Below are 14,258 nucleotides of genomic sequence, written 5' to 3'. Positions count from 1 at the left end.
ACCTAATCTTAACCATACCCAGTACCAACATGTGGACATTCATCATTTTTGTTGAGTTTAATAAGTGTAATTGATTGACTTGTCCCTCCACCTCTTGTCCTCAATCATCTTGGACTGGAAATCTTTTAGCTCCCTGTTGCAAAACTAAGTCAACCCTAGCAATTTCTTGGCCTGTGACTCAATGCTACATCAAGACCCCAACTTGAAATGTTAAGGGAGTTGATTGACACATCACTTTGCCAAAACTGGTGACAGAATTCTACTTATTCTCAATTATATTCACTCTTCTGTCGAGTTTTAACAATGTTCTTTGTCACGGTTGTCTCTCATTAACATGTTCCATTTATGTGATGATGCAGGAATTTTGCATCTTAGTTGTTGGGGAGCATTTATCTGACTGAAACCTATTCCTTTGTCCAGGTGAATCAGTAGATGATTGTGGTGGAGGCTACAGTGAGTCGATTGCAGAGATGTGTGAAGAACTCCAAAATGGTTTGACACCATTATTGATTGTTACCCCAAATGGAAGGGATGAATCTGGAGCCAACCGAGACTGCTTTCTGTTAAATCCAGCTGCCAAATCACAACTGCACATGAACATGTTCAGATTTCTAGGTATGTGGGTTATGTCTTGAGGTTGTCACTTAATGTGTGCGTGTTAGTTCAAAAGGTAAACTTTTTTAACCAGTTGATGAATTAATACATCATCCATCGTGACATAAGGCTATGCAGCCTTAAACAATTTTAGTTTAGTTTTAGTTTACATTACAGTGTGGAAACAGGCCCTTCGGCCCAACAAGTCCACACCGACCTGCCGAAGCGCAACCCACCCATACCCCTACATTTACCCCTTACCTAACACTACATGCAATTTAGCATGACCAATTCACCTGACCTGCACATCTTTGGACTGTGGGAGGAAACCAGAGCACCCGGAGGAAACCCACGCAGATACGGGGAGAACGTGCAAACTCCACACAGTCAGTCGCCTGAGGCGGGAATTGAACCCGGGTCTCAGGCGCTGTGAGGCAGCAATGCTAACCACTGTGCCACCGTGCCGCCCACAACGGCTCGAATAAGCAACACTAGTGGTCCTTTGGTCCACTAAGACTGTGCCAGCTTACCTAAACTAAACTAAAAACCTATTTTCCTTTATGTGGTCTGTCTTCCTCTATTCCCTACCTATTCATATATCTGTCAAGATGTGTCTTACATATTGCCATTGTATCCGCCACCTCTGGCAGTACATTTCAATCATTTACCACCCTCTTATTTAAAAAAAAGAAAAACTTGTCTCTGACATCGCCTTTAAACATTTTCACCCTTTTGCCGTAAACCTGTGTCCCCTAGTAATTAACATTTCTATCCTGGAGGAAATAAAATCTGATTAACTGTTCTAACCACGCCTCTTATAATTTTGTAAGCCTATATCAGATCACCCCTCATCCTTTGAAGTTCAAGTGAAAATGAGTAAGTTTGTCCAATCTCTCCTCATAGCTAATACCCTTCAAGCTAGGTCCTGGTAAAGCCTCCACATCCTTCTGGTAGTATGGTGACCCAATCTGTACAGTGTATTCCAAATGTGGCCGAATTGAAGTTCTACACAGCTGCAATATAACTTGCCAATTTTTATAGTCTGTGCCCTGACCAATGAAGCATGCAATATTCCTTCTCGAGCAGCTTATCCACTTGTATTGCCACTTTCAGGGAGTTGTGGGCCTGTACGCCGAGATCCCTCTTTTATGTTGATGCTACTAAGGGTTCTGCTATTTATTGGATTCTTATCTCCTGCATTAGACCTTCCATAAAGCATCACCTCACACTTGGCTGGATTAAAACCCATCTGCCATTCATCTACCCAAGTCTCTAGTCTGTCTATATCCTGTTGTATCCTCTGGCAATCCTTCTCACTGTCTGCAACTCCCCCCGTCTTTGTGTAGTCTGCAAGCTTACTAATCACCACTCTGAAAAACATCTTCCAGTCCTACTACGATTAAACCAGCTCTGTATCCATCTTTCCAGCTCACCGCAGATCCATGTGACTTCACCTTTTGTATTAACCTGCCATAAGGGACCTTGTCCAAAGGCTTTGCTAAAGTCCGTACAGACGCCGTGTACCACCCTGCCCTTACCAATCATCTTTGTTCCTTCAATAAAACTTTCCCTTTCCCACACAAAGCCATGCCATCTATTGCTAACAAGTCCACATATTTTTCCCAAATGTGAGTAAATCCTATCCCAAAGAAACTTCTCCAATAGTTTCCCTACAATGGACATAATATTCACTGGCCTGTAATTTCTTGGATTATCCATTTCCCTTAAAAGAACAATGTTGGCTATTCTCCAGTCCACTGGAACCTATCCTTGTGAGTGAAGAGGATGCAAAGATTTTGTATGAGGCCCCAGCAGATTTCTCTCTGGATTCCCTCAGTATTCTGGGATAGATCTTGCAATGCCATGGAGACTTGACTGTCTTTAATGCTTTTCAAAGCACCCAACTCCACCACCATTTTTATAGTGACATGGCTTTATATATATGCTATATACATCTCCAAGGCTCACCGTCCACCATGTCCTTCTCCTTTGTTAATGCCACTGCTATTCTTATGTTAAGGCCCTCACCCACTTCCTTCGAGTCCAGCCATAAATTCCCACCTTTGTCCTTGAGTGAACCTACATTTTCCCTACTTACCCTCTTGTTCCTATTATATGCACAAAGCACCTTGGTATTTTCCTTAATTCTGTTTTCAAAGACATTTCATGGCCCCTTTTAGCTCTCCTAATTCCTTGTTTGAGTTCTTTCCTACCATCTTTGTATTCTTTGAGGGCTCTGTTCGTCTTCAGTTTCCTAAACACTTGACCTGACTCAATGGATAATCGTTATGGCATTACAATTGCTATTATCCTTCTTGCTATGAGAAGCAGATCAGTGTGAATTACTGCTCCTGATCTCTATCTGTTAATGTTGCAGATATGCATGTTAGAGGTAGCCGACACTTCCCATCAAAACCAGCTATACACATAAGATGTTGGATGTTGTTTGCTGTTGGATTGGATCTGACTCCATTGCACTGGAAGCCTGAAGAGCAAAGTTAGAAATATTGTAGAAAATAAATCTCTTTTGAAAGCTAAAGACTTTTAATTTATGCAAGATCAAAATTCTTAATTTATTTTAAACTTTTAATGATCATCCAGAAAGTGAGTGCTAAATATTTGCAGGGTGCAGTCGAAGTAAAGTACTATTCAAAATTTGTTGCTCTCTGCTGTACTGTCCATGAGAGTTAAAATGGAATAATTGGGATCTATTCATGCTTCTAACATTATATTATCCTAAAACTTGCTATTTATGTTCTCACTTTTTAGGTGTACTTTTAGGCATTGCTATACGTACTGGCAGTCCTCTGAGTCTCAATTTGGCTGAACCTGTGTGGAAACAACTGGCAGGAATGAATCTAACAATTGCTGACTTGAGTGAGGTAATTTCTGACATTTCTGTCTGTCTCTTACAAAGAAACACATTTTAAATGTTGTGCTGATTTGGTTCCAAGATGAACTCTATTTTTGTCTGGAGTTAAAATATTCTAACTTGGTTGTGTGCAAACATTATAAATCAATAATCCGTGTTCAAATGCAAACAGCCACTGACCTGTCAGCTTTTGGTAACCTTGTCTCTTTCTTTTCTAAAATCCTTTCTGCATGATGTGTTTGAATCTCTCCAGTCCAGTGTCTGCCCCTGTCATAGCACTGGAACACTCTAATTGAAGTTTCCAGTGACATTTTTTGTGACTGTGATTATGGTGCACCATCTCTGGTCATCCTCCTTAATCTCACCTGCAGTCTGCACGGAAGAATACTGCACTACTATCCTCCAATGCAGGCCTCTGTTGCGTAGTTCAGTGGACTGACCTCACTTCCATTCTTACTTAGCTAATTGCATCCAGAACCTCTCAGCAATGGCTCCTCTTCCTGTTTCTGAATTTTCATCTAAAGATCTTTCCTCTCCTGCCACCATTTCTTATGAATTCCAAAGATACCAATAACTTTTAAAAAGGGCAATTTGAACTTCCAGTTAATAACTAAAATGGTAATATAACAAGATTTCATATGAAAAGACTGATGCTGTAAAAGATGAAATGCACTATTGACTAAACACTACTTTTGTAGGCAACATATAGTTTACAAAATCTGTTCTGAAGTTTACAATAACTGAAACAAAAGCTGTTATCAAGGATTTGTTACACTCTGTCAGTCTTGTAATTCTAATCTGGAACTGTCCTTCACCATGAGATTATTTAAATCCTCCTCCTCAGTCTCATCGTAACTGTTCATGAGTTTGGTAGTCTGGGCCTTTTGGTGCCTGTGATCTCACAGAAATGTCTGGGCCCTAGCTGTCCTCTCCCAAACTTTGGCAAATCCTTACCTTCTCAAAACCCATTTCCATGATTTGTCTACCTTTTAATGATTTTCAAAACACCCAACATCACCTTTTTTATATTGACATGCCCTTCGATTCGAACATACCCCTCCCTAGACTCAGAGAAGTTAAGGACTGCAGATCAGAGTCAAGAGTGTGGTCCTGGAAAAGCACAGCAGGTCAGGCAGCATCCGAGGAGCAGGAACATCAACGCCCTGTTATGCCCGAAAAGTCAATTCTGCTGCTCCTCGGATGCTGCCTGACCTGCTGAGCTTTTCCAGCACCCTCCCTAGACTCACCATCCACCATGTCCATCTCCTTTGTTAACAATGATTCAAATCCTATGTCAAGGACCTCATCCACTTTCTGTGACAACATGAATCATGTTGGCCTTCTACCCAGCTGACTTTGAGACTCCCAATTCTCTTTCATCTTGGAACCAAATCGGCACAACTATTTAAATCTTAAATTTCTCCCACTTCTAGGACTTTGGAGACAAAGTCTATCCACTGTTAGTACACAGGCTGCTGCCACTGACTTTGAGCTTTAACCATCTTGTATCTTCATTTCAATAAATGAATCTGGACTTCCTTTAATGTCCAAAAGTCACGGCTTACTGTCAAGCTGACTTCAGAATGAGTCACATGATCTCCTGTATTTTCCCCTTCAGTTAAAGACAGTCCCAGGATATTACAATCTTATAAACTTCGTAATTGTAAAGCATTATTGACTGCTGCAGCAGCAGCATTGTTTGCGTATTGCAAACATACAAATTATGCCGACTTTTCTGACATGCAATCCTGTATCAGCTGCAAATTCCTCCACATAAACTTTGAAAAGACTGATGGTATCACCTTGACTAATCATGGTTCTGTAGCTTTGCCACTGTCTTTGATTAGGCAAGGCTATTTGACTTCACCTTTTCGACCTTGAGCTGAGCTCTACATCATCTTCCACTGTAGAGACTGCCTGCTTCTGTGACATTGCCCCCTCTCTGCCACACATTGAAACCCTCATCTCTGGCTTCTCTATCTTCAGTTCACTCCTGGCTGGCTTTCTGTATTGCACACTCCTTAAACCTCAACTTGTCTAAAACTCTGCCAATATTCTATCCTATTCCAAGTCCTGCACACTGTTCCTATATTGGCTCCTCGACCCCACATTTATAGTTCACGCAGTTGTCATTTCCCCCATCGCTTTAATTTCCAACAGCCTTGCAGGCATTGAGATGATTCTGGCTTTGTATTCAAACCCTTTATTAATTCACACTACTTTCACACATCATTGGTAGTTGTACCATCATGTAACTTAGCCTTAAGTTCTTGGATTCCCTTCCTGAACTTGTCTTCCTATCACCTTTCTTCCTTTTCAACCATTTTGAAATCCTGATATATTTGACCAACGTCTCCAAATAACTCTTTCTTTGACCCAGTGTTGATTTTGGCTAGTATGAAATTTCTTATTTTTTGATTGTTTACATCGAAGTAAAGTTGTCATGCATTAATGATCTGGGTATATTTGAAGAAAATATTTAGCCCATGTTCTTACTCCTAGGTTGACAAAGACTTTATTCCTGGGCTCATGTACATCAGAGATAATGAAGCCACAGCTGAGGAATTTGAGGCCATGTCTTTGCCCTTCACCGTGCCAAGTGCCAGTGGTCAAGACATTCAGTTGAGCTCCAAGCATGCTCATATCGTATTGGAGAACAGAGCAGAGTATGTTAGGCTGGCCATAAACTATAGGTAAAGTGAATTATTTCATAGCATTGCCTTTTCATAGGTCTATTTTGCAAAGACTTGTCCAGCTATAGTTTCTCTAACATTGTTGTAATGGATGTCTCTGCATCATCATGAAGTGTTGCTATTGCATTATTTTAAGTTTCAAAAAGCTACGTCTAATAATCTGTTTCAGTAAAACTAGCTGTCTTGACTGCATGGTACAAGATTTTATATTCCAGCCCCAGTCCAATGCTTGAGCACAAACATTAAGACTGACACTCCAATGCAGTACTGAGGGAACGCTACCCTGCCAGAGGTGCTGTCTTTCAGATGAGTTTTAAACTGAGGCCTTATGAATCACCTTGGGTTGATGTAACAGATCCAATGGTGTCTTTGTGGAGTTATTCCTGGTGTCCTGGGCAAAGAGTTTATCCCTCAAACAACAGTTTATCTGGTCATGTATACATAGCTGTTTGTGGGAGTTGCTGTCCTCCAATAAGCTGCCACTCAAAAAAAAAACCTTTGCGATATTTCGATGCATGTGAAAAATGCTATATAAATAAGAATTTTCATATTTGGTGTGCTTTGTTTGTGACAGGCTGCATGAATTTGATGAACAGGTTGCTGCCGTACGGGAGGGGATGGCTAGAGTCGTTCCTGTACCGCTTCTTTCTCTCTTCACTGGCTACGAACTGGAAACAATGGTACGTCATTCCTTCTGACAGATCTTAGTGGAAAATTCTCAATTATGTGATTAGTTTAAATAAAGGAGATGTCATTGCTTTACTTTAAACCATTGATTGTTGAGAATTAATTCTTAAATAGCATTGATTTTGAACTAATGGCAAACTACTTCTTCTTGGGCTGGGGAGAGGTGTACTTGAAAGTTTAATGTTCTCCTGTTGTTTCTAGGTGATATACTTTATGTGGTTAGATGTTGCGTTTTCAGGTGGGAGAAACTAGTTTCCAGTTTGCATCAGCTGGAACCGGGAGGAATTGGAGTTGAAGTCATGATCTTAGTCAATGTTGAGGCAGGTTTGAGGGGCCATATGGCCTACTGCTATTCCTTTTTTTTGTCTTAAGTTTATAAAAGAAAAATTTAATTGAATGGACAACTCCTGAAACACTGCATTACCCCTAACTCTGTTGTCAGTATGTATTTGCTTCCTGCCCAATTGCTTCTTGCCTTATAGGTCAGTTTTCTCTCACTTGTGATTCTTTCACGCCTCTCCTTCACAATCTGCTTCCTTCCCTCCTGCCCGCATCATTCACATCTGTGCAGTTATCTCAAACCCCATGTCAATTCATGAAGATAACCAGCCATCATCCACATAATGGGAAGGTGGTGGTAGGGCTGGGGCAAGGCAGCTGTGAAGGCAGTAGGTAGATAGGTAGAACACCTCCTCTTCTGCCTTGGGACCCTTCAACCACACGGCCTCAACATTGACTTCATCAGTTTCCAAATCTCCCCTGCCCCCACTTCATCCCAGATCCAACCTTTCCACTTGGCATTGCCCTCTTGACCTGTCCATCTTTCTTCCCACCAAACGCTGCACCCTCCCCACCAACCTTCCACAATCACCCCCACCTGCATCTACTATCGCCTTCCCAGCTACCAGACCCCCACACCCGCATATGCCCGAAACGTCAACTCTCCTGCTCCTCAGATGCTGCCTCACCTGCTGTGCTTTTCCAGTGCCACACTTTTCGACTCTGACTCTCCAGCACCTGCAGTCCTCACTTTCTCCTCCTGCTCCATCATCCACATAATAGCAGTCTTATTTAAATAAGGCCTAATGTTTAGTGATGGGTGTGCCTCAAGCCTATCCATTCAGGTACGTGGATTTTTCCCTGCATGAACCTGGTTGATGCTGGCACTTTTGACCATAGTTCACCATAATTCACCATAGTTCCAGAAGGCCATAGGGCTGCTATCTTATTAGAGATAGATGACTGGTGGTGGTTTAACCTGAGGGTAATCATGCCTCATGCAAGGAGTGAGGTTGAGAATGGTTACCTTGACGAGTACCGGAACTGAACCCCTGTCGGTGCCAGTCTAGATCACAAACCAGCTTTCCAGCTCAATGGAAGTCTCTCCTCCTCAATCCTGATTATCGCTGAAACATGTTAACTCTGAGGTTAAACCACCACAAGTCATCTCCGAAAGAGCAGCCTTATGATTCTCTGGGACTATGGCAACTTTAACTTGCATTTACATATCTTGTGTTGGGCCTTTGTTTCCCAATTGGTTTTGGGCAACATTTGATTTCATTCACCCAGCCTTTATATTTAAATGATGATTACTAGCTTTGTGATCAATATAATAGGTTACATTCAATTGTAGCAACAGTGACCACACTGCCAAGCCTGAGAATGGAGAATGAATTCACACACTAGCGGCCATGTCTTATCAGTGGCAGTGGTTAATGAGTTTCTGATAAGTGTGGCCAACCAACCCTAACAGCTCAGCAGCCTAAACCAGTACCACTGGGAGCAGAGTCTGCTGCTGGCTCTGCTCCTGGAGAAGGAACCCACATTAAGGATGTGTGGAATCTCAAACAAGTAAGTAGGAATAGGGGTCACTGAGTTCTGTCATGCACGACCTGGCCAAAGGCGTGAAGGTTGGGATTTGCAAGAGAAGGTGGCAGGGGATAGGTCATTGATGTGGATCATTGACGAAAGAAGCAAATCTTTGATTAGGAGAGTGCCCAAAAAAGATACATGTTCCCAAGTACAATCTGCCCAGTTTGAAAAGGTTTGCTTGGCAGTTAACCCATGGAGTAGAGATCCTGTATCCAACTGCTCTGTCAGTTAAATGCCAGTGGAGGCAGGAAGAATCCCTTAAATGACCACTTAAGTGGCTCAGTTCGGCCCTGATCAGAAGAACACCTTCCACCAATCCCACTGCATGCCAGCAGGAGGACAGTGGGCACACTATCCCCCACCTTCCTGTTCTTAATGAGGGCAGGAACATTTAGCCGAATGTGTTTGTCCCTTGTGAGTTGCTGAGAGAGAAATTTCAATTATTTTGCAGAAATGCACATCATGGTCTGTTTAAATGAAATTGTTTGAAGGTCCAGTTACTGCTGTAAATCTTCTCCTAGAATCTTGTCCAGATAGTGTTTGAGTTTTATGTTTGTATTAAATGTTTTTAAGTAATTAAACTATTTTTGGAATTAGTCATAAAATGCCAATGTAATGTTTAAGCTGTGGAAAAGGTTTGATGTGAACTGACTGAAGTATCCCATTCATTGTATCATTGCAGGTATGTGGAAGTCCTGATATACCACTTCATCTTTTAAAGTCTGTCGCCACGTATAAAGGAATAGAACCGAATGCTTCATTAATCCAGTGGTTCTGGGAGGTGATGGAATCCTTCTCCAATACTGAGCGCTCCCTTTTTCTGCGGTTTGTGTGGGGACGCACACGATTACCTAGAACAATTGCGGACTTCAGGGGACGGGATTTTGTTATTCAGGTATTGCCAATCGATAAACATACAGTGATGAGGGTTTTGGATGGTGGCCCAGAGATGCTCAAATTTCCTATTTCAGTGATAACTATGACCCAGCTGGTAGTGGACTCTTCATTTTCAGTCACCACGGACATAGATTCACCAGCCTGTAATTCTCGTATTATCCCTGTTGACCTTCTTGAACAAAGGAACAACATTGGCTATTCTCCACTCCTCTGGGACCTCCGTTGTGATTAAAGGGGAATGCAAAGATTTTGGACAAGGCCTCAACAATTTCCTTTGTCACCTCCTTCAGTATTCTGGGATAGATCCCATCAGGTCCTGGAGACTTGTCTACCATATTGCTTTTCAGAATACCCAATGCCACTTCTTTTATTTTGAAATGCCCTACAATATCAACGTATCCCCTTGTAGACTCATCATCCATCATGTCTTCTCCATTGTTAATGCTGATGCAAATTAGTCATTAAAGACCTCACCCATTTCCTGTGGCTCCATGCATAAATTCCCTCCTTTGTCCTTAAATGAACTGACCATTTCCCTAGTTATCCTCTTGCTCCTTATTTGTTTTCCAAGGATATTTCTTGACCCCCTTTTAGCTCCCCTAAGCCTCCTTAGTTAGGTTCTTTCCTGCTGTCTTTATATTCTTCATGGGCTCTGACTGTCTTCTTTTTCTTTCTGACTAAGCTCTCAATTTCTCTCGGCATCCAAGGTTCCTGAATCTTGTCGTCTTTATTCTTCCCTTTCACAGAAACATGCTGGTCCTGAACTCTAATCAACTGGCCATTATAAGATTCCTCCATGAAAGATGTGGATTTACCCTCAAACAGCAGTCTCCAAACTACATTCCCCTAATATTGTCCTAGTTAACCTTCCCCCATTTTAGTACTTTTACCTGAGGACTACTCTTATCCATAAGTAACATAAAACTTGGGAAATTATGGTCACTGTTCCCAAAATGCACTCCCACTGAAACTTTGAAAGCATGTTGAAGTTTAAAGGTTAAATAGCACTGCATGGGCAGCAAAGTGGATCCAGAGGACAGTATTAATAGAAACGTGTGTATCCAAACATTTTGCTCACTTTCTTTATGCAATTTTTAACTTCCTTTACTTGGAGTGAGATGTGCCTAAATTAATCCGGAAGGCACAGGTATTTGATTTACTCGCAAAACTGTAAAGTGCTAAGATGCGGAAGTCACTGGAGGAATAAATTTTGGATCAAAAGGTTTTTTTGGCTTTTCCATTCTGGTTGGCTTGTTGAAAATGTGTGCACATGTATTTCTGACAAAATCACCTTGGCTGCAATTCTGCCTGCACAAGCATTCGAGGGTCAGGCTCTGTCATGAAGAAAGACTGACATCAATCGAGGACTGCCGATCCTTGTGTAGATGTTCCTCGACATGCATATTCTCTTTGATACAAAGAATATGAAGAGAAAACTGGGAGAAGTCAAGTCCTGCATGTCTGCAGATAAGGCAGACTGTTAGGAATAGGAATCAGGATTCTTTGGAAGGCCAGTTTTCCCAGCCCATCACTCAGGGTTGGTGGGAACTGAATCCTTGAGGAGAAAGTGAGGTCTGCAGATGCTGGAGATCAGAGCTTAAAATGTGTTGCTGGAAAAGCGTAGCAGGTCAGGCAGCATCCAGGGAACAGGAGAATCGACGTCTCAGGCATAAGCCCTTCTTCAGGAATCCTGCCAATACTTGCTCCTATGCAATAGTTTGACACTCCTAGGGGATTTAAGTAACTGGAGTTGGGAGAGGTTCGGTTTCTCACTCGAGGGGAGGTCCGGCCCCAGAGAGCTCTTGGCCAGTCTTTACACAGGAAAGTGGATGAGAGGTATGTTGGATCAGCAGACTCAAAGGACTGAATGGCCTACTCCTATTTATTATGGGAAAGAGTGAGGACTGTAGATGCTGGAGATCCAAGTCAAAATGTGTGGTGCTGGAAAAGCACAGCCGGTCTGGCATCATCAGAAGAGCAGGAGATTCAATGTTTCGATCATAAGACTCTGCTGCTCCTCGGATACTGCCTGACCTCTGTGCTTTTCCAGCACCACACATTTTGACTCCTATTTCTTATGGTCTTGTGATCTGATTTTTGCGACAGATTGTTGCAGAATCTGCAGTGCCCCTGAGGTCCAGGACTGGGTAAGCATGTAAGTCTCCAGGCACGATGGGAGGTGAGGCATGTTGGGCTTGTGGATAGATGGGATGAGAGTGCGCAATAGGCCTAGATCTATTTTATGGCTGGATGTGATATGAAAATGGATATGCCCCTGTCTGAGGCTTGAGCAGAGTCACTTAGACACCCCCCCCCTTCTTAATTTGCCACTTGAGGGCCTCAGTTGGGGAAAGTGGAAGCTGGTTGTTGGCCCGGGCTTCACCGGTACAATGGTAAATTGTGGAAGGATCAGTGCAGGCAAAGGGCTGGAGAGAAGAATTTTATGGGGTCCCCCTTCTGGGTGCAAACCTGCTGGCAGGAGATTGTAAAATTCTGCCCACGGTGTTGGTTCAATTTGATGGTTAACATTGGCTTTATTTTTCACTATTTATGGTAGGTGCTGGACAAGTACGTCCCTCCGGACCACTTCCTTCCTGAATCGTACACTTGTTTCTTTTTGCTGAAGCTGCCCAGATATTCCTGTAAACAAGTGTTAGAGGAAAAGCTGAAGTACGCTATTCATTTCTGCAAATCAATCGACACTGATGATTATGCTCGTATTGCACTAACTGGAGAGCCAGCCGCTGATGACAGCAGTGACGACTCCGATAATGAGGACGCAGACTCTTTTGCATCTGATTCCACACAAGACTACTTAACAGGCCATTAGAGAAGGAACAAAATTACAGAAATTAAACTTGCAATCAAGCATTTTGGGTGTACTTTTGGGCAACAATATCTTTGAAATATGCTGCAGGAATTCAGATTCTCTTCGAAGAACAAAAGTGGATGGAATAATGTGGAAAATTTAGAGTTTTCAGAACCACAGTGGACAAATGTAATTATTTATTGCTTACCCTAGCAGACTAATGCTTTAGAGCCAATGTGTAATTTAGAATATGGTACCTTATCCCTCACAAACACAATGCAATGTTTTGTTTGGTGAGGTTTTCCTTTTGTTGCACAATACTATATAACCAGAGACATAGAATTAGATTTGAGAGCATCTTCTTTGTGTTTACTGATTTTTTAAAAAATGTGTTTTAGTCCAGAGGTAAAATAGCACCATGAGGTGGCACCCAAAATGAATTTCTTACGCCCTTTCACTGTGGTAGGGTGCAATGTCAAGTTGTTTAGGGTCTCAATATTTGTTGTCATGTGCATTTTTCCCCTGCTGTATATTGAGATAATGTGCAACAACTGAAAGAGTATTATAAATACTATGTAAGCTGACTTTATTAGCAGTGTTTGTTTATATGACAGTGAACATTTTGAATGTTGTATCATTTAAAGTTCGATATTCTTAAAATAGCAAGAACACATTTCAAGTGGTCTCAATTCTGAGGACTTTTTTCTTCCCTGAAGTTTTAAAATTCTCCTAAATGTGCACAGATTAACTCCACTGTAAGGTATGAAGGCAGTCATTCTACTGACATTGACAAATGTACATAATTTGATAATTGTGCCATGTATACACACAAAGTAAATTCATTCATTCTCTTGTGAATAAAAACCTTGGTTTAAACAACTTAAGTCAAATTTACCCCAGTTATTAGTTCGTCATATGCTACATTACTGTTGGTAATCCCACTAAAAAGCATCATTATATGATTTTTTAGAAAGTAGATTTTCCTTACACACAGGAGCAGGTTGTATTGGCTGTTAGGTCTACTGTACCATCTCAATTGCCATGCAACTCAACATAGGTCTCAACTGTGATTCAGTGGTAGCACTTTCACCTTGTCTGGAGATTCAAGTCCAACTTCAGAGAATTTGAGCATCCTTACCTGATGCTCCAGTGCAATACTTAAAGTGCTAGCTATTACTTATCCCTCAACCACCAACAGTAAAAGTAGATTATCTCACCAATATCACATTACTGTGTCTGAAATCTTACCATCCATAAAGCTACATTTCCGGCATTATAAAGTGATTACATTTCTGAAGTAATTCAATAGACAATAGGTGCAGGAGTAGGCCATTCTGCCCTGCGAACCTGCACCACCATTCAATATGATCATGGCTGATCATCCGAAATCAGTATCCTGTTCCTGCCTTATCTCCATAACCCTTGATTCCACAATCCTTGAGAGCTCTATCCAACTCTTTCTTAAATGAATCCAGAGACTGGGCCTCCACTGCCCTCTGGGGCAGAGCATTCCACACAGCCACCACTCTCTGGGTGAAGAAGTTTCTCCTCATCTCTGTCCTAAATGGTCTACCACGTATTCATCAGCTACAAGCTGACTGTGAAAGACAGTTATTATGTTTGCTTGGCTGTATTCTATTTCTCAAATATTGACATTTTTGAAATACTGAAATCCCTTTTCAATCAATGGCATCAAGGGTGGTGTATTCTACATTGTCACAATTAGTCATAGAGATGTACAGCATGGAAACAGACCCTTCGGTCCCAACCCGTCCATGCCGACCAGATATCCCAACCCAATCTAGTCCCACCTGCCAGCACCCTGCCCGTATCC

General features: G+C 41.9%; 1 protein-coding gene across 6 annotated transcripts in view; it reads left to right on the top strand.

Annotated features, from left to right (window-relative positions):
- The window catches only part of herc2 (HECT and RLD domain containing E3 ubiquitin protein ligase 2), a 213,929-nt gene extending 200,621 nt beyond the window's left edge, over positions 1 to 13,308 (top strand). For all 6 annotated transcript variants that reach the window (XM_043692293.1, XM_043692294.1, XM_043692296.1 and 3 more), the window contains 6 exons: positions 421 to 615; positions 3,364 to 3,476; positions 5,969 to 6,159; positions 6,734 to 6,839; positions 9,401 to 9,613; positions 12,173 to 13,308. In XM_043692293.1, coding sequence (XP_043548228.1) covers positions 421 to 615; positions 3,364 to 3,476; positions 5,969 to 6,159; positions 6,734 to 6,839; positions 9,401 to 9,613; positions 12,173 to 12,445 — 1,091 coding nt within the window. In that variant the 3' untranslated portion in view covers positions 12,446 to 13,308. The remainder of the gene's footprint in view (positions 1 to 420; positions 616 to 3,363; positions 3,477 to 5,968; positions 6,160 to 6,733; positions 6,840 to 9,400; positions 9,614 to 12,172) is intronic.
- The last annotated feature ends 950 nt before the right edge of the window (positions 13,309 to 14,258 follow it).

The sequence above is a fragment of the Chiloscyllium plagiosum genome, chromosome 6 (assembly GCF_004010195.1).
Source record: "Chiloscyllium plagiosum isolate BGI_BamShark_2017 chromosome 6, ASM401019v2, whole genome shotgun sequence".
In the NCBI taxonomy this organism is placed as follows: Eukaryota; Metazoa; Chordata; class Chondrichthyes; order Orectolobiformes; family Hemiscylliidae; genus Chiloscyllium; species Chiloscyllium plagiosum.
The sequence above is the reverse complement of the archived record's forward strand: the minus strand, read 5'-3'. Positions and strand labels throughout refer to the sequence as shown.